This window comes from Grus americana, chromosome 11 (assembly GCF_028858705.1).
Source record: "Grus americana isolate bGruAme1 chromosome 11, bGruAme1.mat, whole genome shotgun sequence".
Classification (NCBI taxonomy): Eukaryota; Metazoa; Chordata; class Aves; order Gruiformes; family Gruidae; genus Grus; species Grus americana.
In genome coordinates, this window is record NC_072862.1 from 10880402 (window position 1) to 10894894 (window position 14493).

A 14493-nucleotide genomic window follows, 5' to 3' on the forward strand; every position below is an offset into this window, starting at 1 on the left:
AAGCGGGTTCGGCCACGCCCCCACCCACGTTGCCCAGGCCACGCCCCCGCCCCCCGCCGCGTTCGCGGTGTCCATGGCAACGGCGGTCGGGGCGCCGGTGGCGGGCGGTGCCCCGCGGCGCAGGCCCGGGCCGGCAGGGGGCGCCGGCCGGCGGAAGCGGCGCAAGCGGAAGCGGTGCCGTTTCCAGGTAACGGCGGCGCTGCCGGGGCCGGTTCCGGTGGCGGGGCCGGTTCCGGGGCGATGAGCGGCGGGGCCGGGCGGCGGCGGCTGGTGCTACACGTGGACCTGAACAACACGGTGGTGGCAGCGGACGCGGTGTCGGGGCAGGGCCCGCGGGCGGCGCTCAACACCTTCCTCAGCACCGTCACCTGGGGCCGCGCCGGGGCCGCCGGTGAGCGCCGGGGCCGGGGCCTGCGGGGGCCGAGCGAGCGACGGGGGGGGCGGCGGCGGCTGAGCACCCTCCTCTCTTGCAGGAGAGTGGCAGTGGGCGAGCGACCGGCCCTCCCTGCGCCCCCCGTGTCCCGACTCCTTCAGCTACTACAGCCGCCACGGCCGGGACCCCGCTTTCACCGAGGCCGGCCCGGGCCGGTGCTTCGGCGGCCTCCACGCCCACCACCTGCAGCTGCTGGAGTGGCCGGGCCGGCAGCACGACGTGTTCTCGGTACAGGGGGAACCGAGCAAGCGCTACCACCTGATCCTGCCCGCCTTCTTCCGCCTCCTGGACACCCTGCACCGGGAGGGGAGAGCATTCGCCGTCGTCTTCAGGACCTTCGGCACAGACCTGCCCCGTGCCCTCCGGGCCGTTAGCTGTGCCCTGGCCGGGCAGCACCCCCAGTTCCCTGCCCTGCGGGATGTGGCGGTGAGTGGCACCCTGAGGGCCCGGCGTGCTGGAGGAGGGCAGCCAGACAGCCTGCACGGAGCTCCCCGTGCCAGGCTGCTCTCAAACCACTTAGCCAGCCTGCTTTTAGATGCACTGGCTTCTGCGGAGGGGAATTACAGCCAGCTTCTTGAGATGAAGCTGTTAGCTGGGGGGAGCACGTCTGCGTGCAGATCCTGCGTGGGAAATGTCTCCTCTTGGGGTGTCCCGCGTTGGACAGAGCATCCCTTCTCCCGGAGAGGGGCCGCTGCAGCAGAGCAGGACTCCCTGGCCCAGATCTGATCGCAGCCGTGCTCTGCCCCTGGCAGCACACCAGGCAGGAATGCTGGGAACGAGCTTCAGAAGCTGCTTCAGTTGTTCCTCAGAGTGTTGACAGGGAACAGAGATTGGAACAGGGGCAAGTGCGGTTATGAGGTCATTCCTTTCTATCCCAGGGAAGGGGATGACTTTTGGTTTGGAGGTTACACCTCCTCTTGTCTTCTCCCCAGTGCTGTCCTCCCACGCTGCGGTGGTGGGGAGTCTCCACCCTGCTGCTTGTTGTCTCTGTCAAGGCATGAAACAACCTGTCTGCTTCAGAAACCTTTCCTCTCCTGCTTTCTGTGGTCCTGCAGCTCCCTGTGGACCTCACCCCTGGCCAGATACGCTGTAGCAAGCGAGAGGTGGTGCTGACAAGGGGAGCAGAGCGGCTGGCCACCCGGGAAGATGGAAGAAAGCTTTATGACTACTTCAGCTCCTTTGAGGGAATTGGAGGCTTCCAAGACCACTTTGACTGGTGAGAAACAGAGCACTGAGGAAGTGGATTGGGCATTTTCTCCTCTCCTGTGATTCTCCCAGCTTTTCCCAGTCTGGGATAGCTCCTGATTTTGAGGTCTTTGCTACTGACGTGCTCCCCATTTTGCCTATGGGCAGCCTGATGGGGCTCTCGCATCTTTCCTCAGGTCCCAACCCCTGGTGTACCTCCTACTTTTCTCCAAACATCCCCTGATTTGCCACCTCGCTACAAAATGCTTCTCTTTCGTGGGAGGCAGCAGCAGGCAGAGGGACAGGACGGTCTCCATCCTGCTTCGCTGGCTCACAGGGTTGCCCTGAGCCTGCAGCGCAGCATGACCAGCCTTTACCGGAGAGCTGTCGTGCTCTCCTTCCCCTGACTGCTCCTTGTCCCACTTGCTGTTTCAGGTGGGCCAGAAATCAGTTCTCTTCCCGGGGTGGGAAGCCTCTGTGGATCGACCCCCATGATCCTGGTGTTCACCACATCTTCATTGACGACAACATCCGTCTGGATGATGCGGATACCATTGTTCATCCCCAGGTAGGCGGCTGAAGGCCCCTCCGTTGCCAGCTGCCTGCGCTGGGGGGTGTCCCTGATGACATCGGGCACGTTTTGTCCCCTTTGCATGAGCATGAGCCTGCAAAGGGGGAATCAAGGCATAGCCGCGGTGTCACTGCACCCCGTGTGACCAGTGTCGGTGGCAGCGATGTGTGGGGCTGCCCACGGGGAGGGTGAGATGGGCCATCAGCAGAGAACAGCAGGTGCTGGCTGCCTGCGCTCACTTCCGAGCGCCCCTGCTCCGCTGGGGTGAGTCAGCCCCGCTTCCAGTGGCAGCAGCAATGGCAGCGGGCCAGCCAGCCTCGGCGTGCGGCCGTGGCTTGTCTGTGGCATCAAATTGAAAGGGCAGTGTTTGTGGTGGAGCACAGTTGGAAAAGGGAATGGTTATGCAGACAGAAATGCACCTGGCAGTTGGACAGCTGTCAATGCTCAAACAAGAGCTGCAGCTCCACAGGCAGCCTGAACCCCTGCCTGTTTCCATCCAGGAGGGGCAGCGCGGGGAGGGGGAAACCTGCAGAAGCTGGTTAATGGTCAGCCGGGGAGCAGCAAGGGATGGGATGCTCATCGGATATTCCCTTCCACACAAGCTCTCAGCTCAGTGGATTTGTAGCTGGTGGCAGGATTTGTCGCTGCCCGGAGCAGACCTGTCAGGAGCAAGCTTTGGTCCGTGCCGTGCCTGATTCACGTGAATTAATGTGGACGGCTCTGCTGAGAGCCTGAGGCCCCTGCGTGCAGCAGCTGCTGCCTGTGTGTCTGCAGCAGCTGGAGCATGGCTCACACAGCTCCACTTGCTGCATTTCAGCCTCGGGCTGTTTCCCTGATCAAGGAGCTCGCTCTTTTGCCATCTGTAGCCAGCACGGCTGGTCACTCAGGCTACATGGCTTGTCTCAGGGCAGCTGTGCAGCCAGCCCCGGGGTTCCCCCACACCGGATCAGACAGGTAGGATCAAGTTGTGGTGGCAGCAGACCACAGTGGGGTCTGGGTGGCAGCCGAGCATCTCACCAGCAGGGCTCACCCCCACTGCCGGGACTTTGCTGTCCTGCAGCCAGGATCGGTAGGTTGCATGCCAGCTTCCCCTCCTCTTGCGTCACCAGCTCTGCGGTGTCCCTGGTGTCAGTGACAGAGCAGCACTGGGATGGAAACAGATTACCAGGTGGCCTTCAGCAGAGCCATGGTAAAGATCAGAAGGTGAAGTCCCTGTTCCCTCCTGTGCGACAGGCTGTGGCAGCCAAAGGAAGAGCTGTTGGCAGAGGTTTACCTGGGGTTGGCTGCTCTGCAGAGCCGTTTTCTTCCAGCTGTGTGGTGTGGCCCGTTCCTTAGGGGGAGGCCCAGCCACATCTTGTGACAAGCTGGTTCTGAGCCAAAGGGGCTTTGTGGGAGGGAGGGGAAATCTGGAGAAACCTCACCTTCTGCTGCTGGAGCAGAAACAGGACCTGCTGCCCTCTGCCACTGACCCACAGCCAGCATGAAGGCGCCTGGCCGAGGAGGAGGGCAGGGTGCACCGCAGGGTGCATACGCCACTGCCCAGCTCTGCGCTTGTGCCCTGGCGCCGCTGCCCGCAGAGGATGTGAGTGCTTCTGTGCACTGCTCTCTCCCTGCAGGTGTTTTCGGAGCAGGGCAGCAGCAGCCCCAGGCACGCTCCCACCTCAGAGCTGTATGACGTTTGCCTGGTGCAGACCGACCTGCTGGAGGCCATTGCCGACGAGGACTATTTCCTGCACTGCGTGAGGAGGTGTGAGGAGAACTACGACCGCTACCTGGCCCGCACGGAGAAAGACACCCCGAGCCCGCAGTGGGATGGACAGTGATGCCACCTCACAGGGCTGAGGGGCTCTGGACTGGGACACCCCTGGCGTGCAGGCCAAGTCCCAGGCTGGGCTCCTGCTTCGAGCTGTCCCCTCTCCGATGCATGACGTACCCGCTCGGTCCTACCAGGAGCCTCCATGCCTGAGCAGAAGTGTCCTGGGAGCTTGTGTGACGGGATCCCTGGAGGAAACGGCTTTCCTTTCCTCAGCAGCGTGGTGGGGAGCCACCCACCTGGCTGGTGGGGCAGGGGCAACGCAGGCAGCCACGCAGTGTTCACACTCCCTTCTTGCTCCCACACCGGTGGCTGGTGCAGAGCGGGTGCCGGGGTCAGCGCAGTGTTACCGGTGGCATGCCCAAGTGCCGTTTGTGCTGTGGTGTTTTCCTTGGCAGAGCTAGCAATGCCGTGTCACTTCTGCCTGTTTTTAAAGCAAACCTTTCTAGCTTGTTTCTGTTGTGAGTTTCCTGCCTGCCCTTGGCTCTGCCCATGCTGTTTGGTGGAAAGCGCATTTCCCCATGTGTCGTCGCAGTGCTCGGCCAAGTGGGGATGAAGGTGACACTAGTGGGTTTGGACCCGTGGACACCTTCCTGACGCTGCTGAGAGACCCTGGTGTGGTCGTGCTCAGAGTGGGGCTGAGCTCACGCTCTGTCCCCGGCAGCCCCACAGTGGTGACAGGCAGGGCTCCTCCAGGGCAGGGCAGCGGCTTCTCAGCTCCCTGAGCCCGGTGCTGGGGTGGCTCCGGCACTGGCGGCGTGTGGCTGGGGGGGCGCAGAGCCGGGGGCTCCGTCGCTGACTGCCGCCGAGGGGTCTCTCCAGCCCCTTTTCCTGCGGCGGGGCGAACGGGGCAGGGGCACGGCGGGCCGGCAGCGGCACCGAGGGCCCCGGGAGGGCCGGGCGGAGGGGAGCCGGGCCCGGCGGGGGGGGGGGGGGGGGACCGGGGAGGGCGCGGCACCGCCCCCACCAGCAGCGGGCGGGCCCGGCGCGGGCGGCGGCGCGGAGCGGCGGGGAGAGCAGCGGAGCGGGCGGAGAGGTGAGCGCGGCCGCGGTCCTGGTCCCTGCCCCGCTCCCGGCAGCGGGGCGGCACGGGGAGCCCGGGCCCGGCGGAGCGGTGGTCCGGGGGTTACGGGATGCGGACGGGAGCCCGAGGGGTGCGGGCGGTGCGCCGGGAGCCCCGGTGGCTGCGGGCGGGAGCCCAGGGAGCGCTGGTGGGTGCGGGGTGTGCAGCGGGAGACGCGGAGAGCGGCAGTCCGGTGGGTGCGGGAGCAGGATCCTCGGGGGGGGGTCCGGTCTGTGCACCGGGAGCCCCGGTGGGTGCGGGCTGCGGGCGGGAGCCCGGGGAGCGCTGGTGGGTGCGGACTGTGCAGCGGGAGCCGCGCAGAGCAGCAGTCCGGTGGGTGCGGGCTGCGCGCTGAGAGCAGGTGCCTCGGCGGGTCCGGACTGTGCACCGGGAGTCCCGGGCAGCAGGAGCCTGGGCGGGTCGGGGTACGGGCCATGCACCGGGACCCCCGGGAAGCGGGAGCTCTCACGGGTGCGGGCTGAAAGCCCCGGGATGCGGGAGTTCCAGGGGGTGCAGGCTGTGCCTCAGATCCCCAGGGAGCGGGAGCCCCACTGGGTGCAGGGAGGGAGCCCCGGGGAGTGGGAGCCCGGATCGGGTGGGCAGGGAGCCTCGGGGTGCAGGAGCCCCGGTGGGTGCAGGTGGGAACCCCCGGGGAGCATGGGGATGTCACACCACCAAGGCTCGCTGGCTTGCTGGTGCTGGGGGGAGTGGTGGGTGCCCGAGTGCTGACTTGGGTGCTCTCCCTGCAGGAGGTGGTGGGCAGAGCCGGGCCAGCACCGAGCCAGGCCGGATGGGCGGCACAGCGGGGCCAGGGACCGGGGACCCCCGGGGCGGCTGAGCCGGCCCATGGCGGCAGGCGCGGGCGCCTTCGTGTGGGCCGCCTTCCCTGCCATGCCCACGCGGCGCGTGTACTGCAGCGCAGCGCACCGCGACGGGCAGCTCTTCGTGCTGGGTGGTTGCGGGGGCGGCGGGCGAGCCCTGGGCGCCGCTGAGGTACTCGACCTCCCGGCCCAGCGCTGGACCGCGCTCCCGCCACTGCCCACACCGCGGGCAGGCGCCGCCGCCCTCGTCCTGGGCAAGCAGATCTTGGTGGTGGGCGGCGTGGATGTGGCACAGAGCCCCCTCGCCTCCGTCGAGGTCTACCATGTGGATGAGGGCAAGTGGGAGAAGAAAGCAGCGCTGGCTCAGCCCTCCATGGGCATCTCAGCTGTGCAGAGAGGTGAGGGCTGGGGATGCCGGGGCCAGGGATGCTCAGGTGGGATTTGAATCCCGCTGCTGCTTGGGATGCAGTATGAGGCTTTCACCCAGCAGTCGAACTTGCCACTTAATGGCAGGGTCATAATCCTGCCCCAGCAGCCCCGTTGCAGCCCGGGGCTGGGTGGTGCAGAGCCTCTCTGAGCACAGGAGCATTTCCTGGCTGCCCTGGCTGGGAGCTGTGCCAGGGCAACCAAGCAACCTGCTGCAGCTCAGCTCGGCATGCTGTGCACCGAGCACGTTGTAATTCCTGCCCAAACTTTGCTGAGCAGCCTCCGAGCCTTGGTACAGCCCAGCAGCCCATGGGCTAGGGGGCCGGGGTTGGTGATGTACACAGTGCCCACGTCTGCTCCTTGGCTGGGGATGCGTGGCATGGCCCCGGGCTGCAGCAGGGTGGGCAGGGCAGAGGGGACAGCAGGGCAGCAGTGGGAGCGGGCAAGGGTGCCGGCCATGCCAGGAGCAGGAGCAGGATTTGGCAGCATGGCTGTGTTGCCATGGTGTCTCCAGGGAGATGGTAGTGCCGAGAATAATTAGAGCCAATGGCCTTGTGCTCCACTCTGTGCCTGATGGATGGAGTGGAGAGGGGGGCAAAGGTGTCCCAGTGGGGTTGGGGCATTGCTGGCCTCAGGCCTGGCCATGTTCACCGTTCCCTGGCCACCCCAGAGCGGCAGCTGGCCATGGGGCTCAGGAGCACCTGTGCTGCCTGCCCTGGAGGGCACAGGGGGACTCCCAGCCCCACCGCACTGCCCATGGCTGTCCCCACCTCACTGTCGCCTCTTTTGCAGACGGGGCCGTCTACGCGCTGGGGGGAATGGGTGCGGACACCTCTCCCCAGGCACTGGTTCGCGTCTACGAGCCAGCAAAGGACCACTGGCAGCCTCTGCCCTCCATGCCTACCCCCTGCTATGGGGCCTCCGCCTTCCTGCAGGGCAACAAGATCTTCGTCCTGGGTAGGTGCTGCTGGGGCGAGCTGAGCATCCCCCCATGCCCCTGCCCTCTCCCTCCGCTGCCTCCCCGGAACAGGGGGTGACCTGGTGCCCTCCAGGGTGGCTACGTGCTGCCCTCCCGCACTGGCCCTGCAGCCAGCGGGCCTCATCCCGCTTGCTGAGCCCACCGATGGTGCCGGCTCGGGATGCTGGCAGCCGCAGGGTCTGGTCTGTGCGCAGGGGGCCGGCAGGGCAAGCTGCCCGTCACTGCCTTTGAGGCCTTCGACCTGGAGACAAGGAGCTGGACGCGCTACCCCAGCATGCCCAGCCGCCGCGCCTTTGCTGCCTGCGCCATGGCCGACGGCGTTGTCTTCAGCCTGGGGGGGCTGCAGCAGCCGGGACCCCACAACTTCTACTCCCGTCCCCACTTTGTCAACACCGTGGAGATGTTCGACCCTGCACAAGGTGAGCTCTTTGTGGTGGGGTGGGAGCTTTCCCTGCGGGTTCAGGATGCCTCTCTGGGTCTTGGTGAGGGGTGTCTGTGCCCGAGGGACGTGGTTCCTCCAGGTTCTGAGCATCAGCCCCTTGCAGCCATGGTGGATCCTGCCCTGTGTTCCTGGAGTGCCATTAGCCTGGGTGTCTCCTGGTCTCAGTGTCCAGAGATGCCTGCCTCACAGAGGGGAGGTCCGGCAGGCGATGCTCACACCCTCTCACCCCCAGGTGCATGGAGCAAGTCAAGCCGTGCCATCCGCATGAGGGAGAAGAGAGCTGACTTCGTGGCTGGCTGCCTGGGAGGAAGAGTGGTGGCTGTGGGTGGCCTCGGTAATGCCAGGGGTAGGCACGTGGCCATGTTCCCATCCCCATCCTTTGTGGTACATCAGTGACCCGTATGGTGGCAGGGAGGTCAACTGTGCAAAACTACGGGGGTATCGCAACACCCTCCACAACCGCGTGGCCTTAGCTCTGCCTGTTGCATCCCTCCTATGCCACCCATGTGCTGGGGGGACCCACTGCCCTGCCCCACAGGCTGCCCCCTCCAAGCCACTTGCCCGTTTCACCCCCCAGCCAGGCTTTCCCCAGCTAATGTGCAGCATGCTGGGCTCACGCAGCCATGCCAGCTCAGCCCTGCCGCACAGGGCTGCAGCGCCGCATCCCTCTCCCAAGAGAGCTGGGGAAAGGTTAGTGCTGTCACTCAGCAGCGGGGATGCAGTGGGGAGGGCTGCACCGGCCACAACACTCCCAGCCCTGCAGCGAGGGCTGCCAGACCCCGCTGAGCTCGCCTGGGGCCAGCCAGACCTCCTGCCCTGCGGCAGGAGGAGGTGATGTGGAAGCTGAGTGGTGCTGGCCAGATCCCTGCAGCGTGGCGTTGCTCCTGAGCCCTGCCGCGGCTGGAGCTGCCCTCCCTTATCCCCTGGTGATGGCTGTGGGGTGCCAGCATGGGGGAAGAGCCGGCAGTGTGGCATCAGTGCCAACAGCCCTCCCCATCGGGATGCTGCTAAATCTCTTCTGCCCCTGCTAATTGCCTCTGGGATCACAGAGCACCCACAGCCCAGGGATTGGGAACCCCCAGCACGTGAAAGGGGAAAGGCAGAGCCTGGGGTGCACAGAGGGCTGCAGGGGGCTGATGCCATGCCGTCTCCTGCAGGGAACCAGTCCTGCCCGCTGGACTCGGTGGAAGGGTTCAGCCTCTCACGGAAGAAGTGGGAGCCACTGCCCCCCATGCCCACCGGCCGCTGCTCCTGCTCCAGCTGCCCGGCACCCAGCCTGCTCTTCGTCATCGGTGGGGTAGCCCAGGGCCCCAGTGGTGCCGTCGAGGCTCTGTGCCTGCGCGAGGTGCCATGAATGGGGCCCCGGGGACCAGCCCCGGCCAAGCACCAAGTGCCTGAAGACGGGGACAGGGTGTACACGTGCCTGCGCGTGCGGGTGACCCGGCTCTGGGGTGATGCCAGGTGCCAGAGCAGCCGTGGTTTCTCGTCATGCTTTGGAAACCCCTCTCGGGTCCTGCACCGCTGTAACGGCGGAGCCTGGGGCAAAATCCTGCCTGACAGGAGAGCTGTGGCTGGCGGCGTGGAGAGAGCGGCGGTGGCAGGACTGTTGCTGGCCACGCTGCCCCATCCAGCCCCGTCCGTGCCGCGGCGTGTCCGTGCCATGTGTGTAGCAGTGAGTGCTGTGTCGTCGTAGACCCAGTCGATGTCTCATGTAGCACAGAGGTGCCCTGTAGCTCAGTGCCTAGGAGGTGACATAGCACCTCAAATAAATGAAACACATGGAATTTTAACCTGCTGGAGTCATGTTGTCCCTGGTTATCCTGTTCTGGGCAGGGATGTGCTGCGGCCTGTTGGGAAAATCCTCTCCCAAGGAAGAGCCTGGTGAGCCCATCCCAGGCAGGGCCTGATGCCATGGGGCAGGGACCGCTCTCGCTCCTTTCCCCACTGCCAGGGCGATGCGATGGAAGGATCCATCCCTCCTTTCGGAGAGGGAGAGCTGAGCAGGGGCTGCCCTCAGCAGAGGGGCTGCGGGGTGTGGAGGCAGCAGCAGGAGACAGGCTTTGTCAGAGAGAGCCAGGGTGCGAGAGAGGGCAGGGCATGGTGAGGGCTGCCAGGATGCTGAGAAATAAGATGAGATGCCTAAAGATGCTGGGGCTCCTGGGCCCCATCCAGCACCACAGCCCTGTCTGAAAGGACAGAGCGTGTCTGGGTGCTCTCCCAGGCAGGAACACCGCATCTCCCACTTGCCGGCACCAGGAAGGAAAGGTAAGCTTTGTGCTGGTGGTGTTTGTGGGTGACATTCAGGGGTGCACAGGTGAGGGAGTGACCGCCCCAAACTGCCCAGTGCCATGGGCTTGCCTGAGCCTCGTTGGGCTTTGTTCCATGCAGAGTCACGCGCCCCAAAGCAGAGCGGCAGTCACAGACACAGGCAAGGGATTCGATCTTTCACTGATACGATATTAGAAAGATCTCGCAGGTCTGGGTAAATATCAAGCACAGATGCCTGACCTTTCAGAGAAGACAGCCAGCATGATCGTCGGATGGGTAGCAGAGCCGGAGAGACAGGAAGCCGAATCCCGGCAGAGTGCGGCAGCATCCGACACACCACTGGGGCAGGCTGTGCCGTCTGCCGGGGGCATTGTGGTGTGAGAAAAGTTGGAAATGATTCAAGAAGAGCATTCACAAGATGTTTTCAGTGTTGTTGCCCCATCGCCTCTGCTGCCCTCCTGGTACGGTGACCGCAGGGTCCGTCCCGACATGCCATGTAGCCATTTACCTGCATTTTGGGAAGAATATCCTGGGATACCTGGGCTGGCGGTACCTCGGCTGATGCCATCCCTGCATCTGCCTCTGGAGTTTCCATAGAAACCACCGCTGTGCCAGAGCCAGCATCAACAGGGAGCCCCGAATTAGTGATTGAGCCGTACCTCTGCAGCCAGGGGATGCGCTAGCAGCCGAAAGTCAGCTGTGCCGGGGGGCTGGACAGAGGGACCCCCTCCTCTGAGCACGATGTGGCTCCAGCCTTCTCCTCTGGATATTGCGGCAGCGCCCTGTTTTCCCAACACTCCGTGACCCGTGCTCAGCCCTCGTGGGCTTTTCCTTCCGGGCATCCTGGGAGGTGACAGATCCTCGGTGCCACCGCGGGCTGGGGTACCTCTTCCCAGCCTGCCAGCCGTTTCCAGAAGCCACCAAGGTATATAACAACTTACCTCTCACCAAAACTTTAGTCACAGGGGACCCTAAATCACAGAGCTGCATTGGAAATACAGACCTGATTAATAAGCTTTTCCCGCAGGAGCATCGCATGGATGGGATAAATCAGACGCTGAGTCACCAGCAAATTGACATCCCCGTGTGCCAACTTCACAGCTTTCCCTATTGCTGACAGGGCGCCCAGCGCTGCTTTTACCAAATTCAAGGCAATGCCGGCTGCAAGTGCCTGGAGATGCTGGAGGGGGAAGCCACAGCTCAGGACCCCCCCGCTGTTGCAGTGTTTCCAACAGTGAGGCCGGCGGTCCCTGCCCTGCAAGGGGTTTGCTCCTTTCTCAGCAGCACCTTGTCTCATGCGCGCCATTGCCTGGCACATTGGACCCGCTGCAGTGCCATTTGGCTTGGCTCTTCCACCTGAGGCAAACAGAAATCCATGACCTTTCCTAAAAGTGTGGATTTCTCATTCTTTTCTATCTCCACTTTTGGGCACAGGACCAGGATCCCATCCGAATGAGGGAGGAGGAGAGCAGCCAGGACAACAGCTGAGGACATCTCAGGGTGGATGGAGAGATCTTCAGGCAAAGGGATGATGGCCCTGACCACCCCTGAAGACCGACACGTTATTAACTGAAGAGCTCCCGTGAGTTTCTAATGAAATGCACTATGAAGAAAAAAAAGTTGAGGGACATACCAAATATATTGCTGTCTATCTCCTGGCAGTTTCTGCTAATTTTTACTAAATGAAAGGCTTCAAGTATCTGGCCACACTCCCTAATGCTAGAAGCACAGTCTGTTACTTCAGATATAAGGAGAGCTACCAGCCAGTGCCTGGCAACGTGGCTAATCTCCCCGGAGCGTGTTATGGATGGGGAGACTGGAAGTGGAGGTAGCTGTCAGACCTATAATTAAAAAAATGTGTTTCCTTATAGAAATTTCTTTCCGTTGTCAGGAGAGATGGAAATACAAAAATCTCATTTATCATATTCCACAAACTCGGTAGACACTCAAACTAGAAAGCCCAAGCCAGACCAGAAATAGGAATAGCTCTGTACAATAATCTAAAATAACGTGCTGAGCCTTATCGCCGGTGCGCAAAGCACCGGCAAATCCTTTCCTAAGAGCAGTGGAAGTGCTGTGAATGGATACAGGGCTCTACAGTCTCTTCTGAAGGGAGTTCTGGGTCAACTTTCCAATTACGAGCAACAAAATGATGGAAAATCACCATTTATGATGCAGGGCCGTATAGGACCTGGAGGCACAGCAAGGCTTTTGGCAGCAGCACTGTGCACTGGGCTGTACAACGGACATGTAGGCAGCTCAGGAGCAGAACAAGGCTTTTATTTACTCAACAGGCGCAATAAACATTAATGTTCCCATCAGCATGGCTCTCTGGAGGAAGATTTGCCTTCCAAGCCACGGCTGCCTTGGACAGCCCGGCCATTATCCCATCCCTGAAGCAGGAACACGATCCAGACTGCGATTCCCCGCTCCGGTCCTAGAAAATCAACCCATTAGAGGCTCATCGTGCAGCTGAGAGTTAACAAGCCACCTTGATAAATCTGAGCTATTTATACCAGCCCTAGCACTGTAGTGACAAGCAAAAACAATGCAGCAAAATCACTCCAAGAAGTTTTTTATGGGCAGAAGTCCAGAAATATTTTTTTTTTTAAGTGAAAGCTTTATTTCTGTGGGATTTGATTAGGAAACCAGATATATACATCAAGAAAGCCATTATTTTGACACCTCTGAGCTCTGGGCTGCCTTTGATACTAAAGCCAAAAGAGCATAAAGGGGAATGTGAGGAGTTCCCCTTATCTAGCCATGAATTTACATCAACCTTATTTCTGCAGTGCTTTAGTGCTTACAGAGTGTCTTCAGAACCAGCAACCAAACATTTTAACCAGTATTTCAATTGCTTTGAATTAGAGGAGAAAAAAATAGGCAAGTAAGCATGCCTGTTTTCCATTCCTGAAGACAGAGCATACAGAAGTACAAGGAAAAAATTCCAGTAAAACCATATTTGAGAATCTTTCTCCGGGGAGTGTTTAGATGATGGGTTATTTTTGTCATGCTTCTAATGGGTGAAATTAAATCGTTGCTGCATTTCTGCGAGAGGTGTTTACATGAGAGACCACACAGAAATAAATGGGCGCCATGGCTGCCGTGCTCCCGTGGGACCAGCCCTCGGCGTGCCGGGCTCTGAGCCCCCCGTGTGCCCAGGGGTCTGCTCCCCCGTGTGCCATGGGGAGAGCCTGGAGCTGGGGCTGATCCCAGGGGCTGTGGCCAGGGACGAGGTGACCATGGAGACCCCCAGCCCTGAGGCTCCCGTGAGGCCCCGTGGGGAGCCGCTGGGCCCAGCCCTGGGGCGGCCATGTCAGCCAGGCCTGCCCTCGGCCTGCAGGGCCGTGCCCCCTGCCAGGCTCTCCCCACAGCGAGGGGGCACAGGGGGACGCTCCCCCCTGAGCAAGGTTTATCCGTTTCTCTCCATTTTCCCCCTCCCTGCAGGGGATTGTGGCGACATGGCCGCCGTGGGGTAGGGGAGGCCCTGAGCGCTGGGGCCATGGTGAGGGCCGGGAGCTCCCAGCAAGGGGGTCAGCTGTGAAAAAAAGACATGAATGTTAACGTCTGGAATATCAAGGAGATGTTGAGCACGCCGACAGCCACTGGGTGAGCTTGGGCTGCGGGACGAGGAGTAAAGATTGTGAGGAAATTGTCTATAAAATTAAACACTTGGGGTGTTTGATAGCAATGGGGTGACACACATCTAGAATTGATCTATGGTTAATTACGGTCTGGTTAATGGTGGTTAATTAGCCGGCTCCGTGATCCTGTTTGTGCCTGCATTGCTCCCAGCCTGCCAGGCACCATGATAGATCCACCATCGCCAGGAATTTAAAAACCAGCATTGGCTGAAAGCTGTTTTCGGGTCTATTCGGGGTTTATTCGGGGAAGTCCTGTGGCCTATCTGACCCAACATGTCTAATTAGATAAGTGTTCCCTGTCGCCTTGTGCAGAGGGTAGATAAAATGAATCGTGATTTGCAACATTGTTACACACATTACATAACTCTAAATTTATTCCATATACTGCATTTGTACGCATGGCTTAATTTTTTCCCAGCAGAAGTCAAAGAGCAGCTAGAACTCCCCACATCTACAATATATAGGGAAACAAGAAGTATTAGTTGCATGTAAACATCTGGAGAGCAAATACGTAAGACAGGCTGCATTTTTTATAGCAGAGTATCACCTTATGCATCACATGGTGAAAAAACAGAGCAAGATTTACCCCTTGTGTGATTCTGGAGAAGCTAATTGATGAATTTGGTCCTCTGAGCCTCTGTTCGTTAAATAACCCACTTACATAACTAACTGTTGTTCGAATTCACAGTTTTAGTCATACTGTCTCTTTGGCCTGATGTTACCACAATGATGGATGAAAACATAATAGTAGTTTTCTTGCCCATTATAAATATACTTGTCATATATCTATATATGAATTAATTGAATTTTGCACAGATGCAGGGGTGAAAGGGGAGCCAATTGAGGGA

The 14493-nt window shown here is 60.8% G+C and overlaps 2 protein-coding genes across 9 annotated transcripts; both read left to right on the plus strand.

Annotated features, from left to right (window-relative positions):
- The first annotated feature begins 99 nt into the window (after nucleotides 1-99).
- Nucleotides 100-4455, plus strand: LOC129211545 (uncharacterized). Of its 4 annotated transcripts, XM_054838795.1 has the most exons (6): nucleotides 100-391; nucleotides 474-859; nucleotides 1489-1649; nucleotides 2054-2186; nucleotides 3007-3143; nucleotides 3299-4455. In XM_054838795.1, the coding sequence occupies exons 1-6, from the start codon at nucleotides 241-243 to the stop codon at nucleotides 3522-3524; spliced, it is 1194 nt and encodes a 397-aa protein (XP_054694770.1). In that variant the 5' UTR covers nucleotides 100-240; the 3' UTR covers nucleotides 3525-4455. The 4 variants fall into 4 exon arrangements, with proteins under 4 accessions (XP_054694770.1, XP_054694773.1, XP_054694771.1 ...); XM_054838798.1 differs by lacking the exon at nucleotides 3007-3143 and having other exon boundaries at nucleotides 103-391; nucleotides 3299-3532; XM_054838796.1 differs by lacking the exon at nucleotides 3007-3143 and having other exon boundaries at nucleotides 104-391; nucleotides 3806-4455.
- A 534-nt stretch (nucleotides 4456-4989) lies between these two features.
- KLHDC8B (kelch domain containing 8B) lies at nucleotides 4990-9513 on the plus strand. Of its 5 annotated transcripts, none has more exons than XM_054838799.1 (6): nucleotides 4990-5038; nucleotides 5815-6284; nucleotides 7105-7269; nucleotides 7462-7710; nucleotides 7966-8079; nucleotides 8891-9513. In XM_054838799.1, exons 2-6 carry the CDS (start codon nucleotides 5912-5914, stop codon nucleotides 9085-9087), a joined length of 1098 nt encoding a protein of 365 aa, XP_054694774.1. In that variant the 5' UTR covers nucleotides 4990-5038; nucleotides 5815-5911; the 3' UTR covers nucleotides 9088-9513. The 5 variants fall into 5 exon arrangements, with proteins under 5 accessions (XP_054694774.1, XP_054694776.1, XP_054694777.1 ...); XM_054838801.1 differs by having other exon boundaries at nucleotides 7966-8067; XM_054838802.1 differs by having other exon boundaries at nucleotides 7486-7710.
- The last annotated feature ends 4980 nt before the right edge of the window (nucleotides 9514-14493 follow it).

What these genes read in the sequence shown, in the direction of transcription:
- LOC129211545 (XM_054838795.1), top strand. Translation starts at nt 241, where the DNA reads ATGAGCGGCGGGGCCGGGCGGCGGCGGCTGGTGCTACACGTGGACCTG. An exon ending in CTGCCCTGCGGGATGTGGCG is followed by an intron (nt 860 to 1,488) that starts GTGAGTGGCACC and finishes GTGGTCCTGCAG; the next exon opens with CTCCCTGTGGACCTCACCCC. An exon ending in ATACCATTGTTCATCCCCAG is followed by an intron (nt 2,187 to 3,006) that starts GTAGGCGGCTGA and finishes GCTGCATTTCAG; the next exon opens with CCTCGGGCTGTTTCCCTGAT.
- KLHDC8B (XM_054838799.1), top strand. Translation starts at nt 5,912, where the DNA reads ATGGCGGCAGGCGCGGGCGCCTTCGTGTGGGCCGCCTTCCCTGCCATG. An exon ending in CATCTCAGCTGTGCAGAGAG is followed by an intron (nt 6,285 to 7,104) that starts GTGAGGGCTGGG and finishes CCTCTTTTGCAG; the next exon opens with ACGGGGCCGTCTACGCGCTG. An exon ending in CAACAAGATCTTCGTCCTGG is followed by an intron (nt 7,270 to 7,461) that starts GTAGGTGCTGCT and finishes GGATGCTGGCAG; the next exon opens with CCGCAGGGTCTGGTCTGTGC.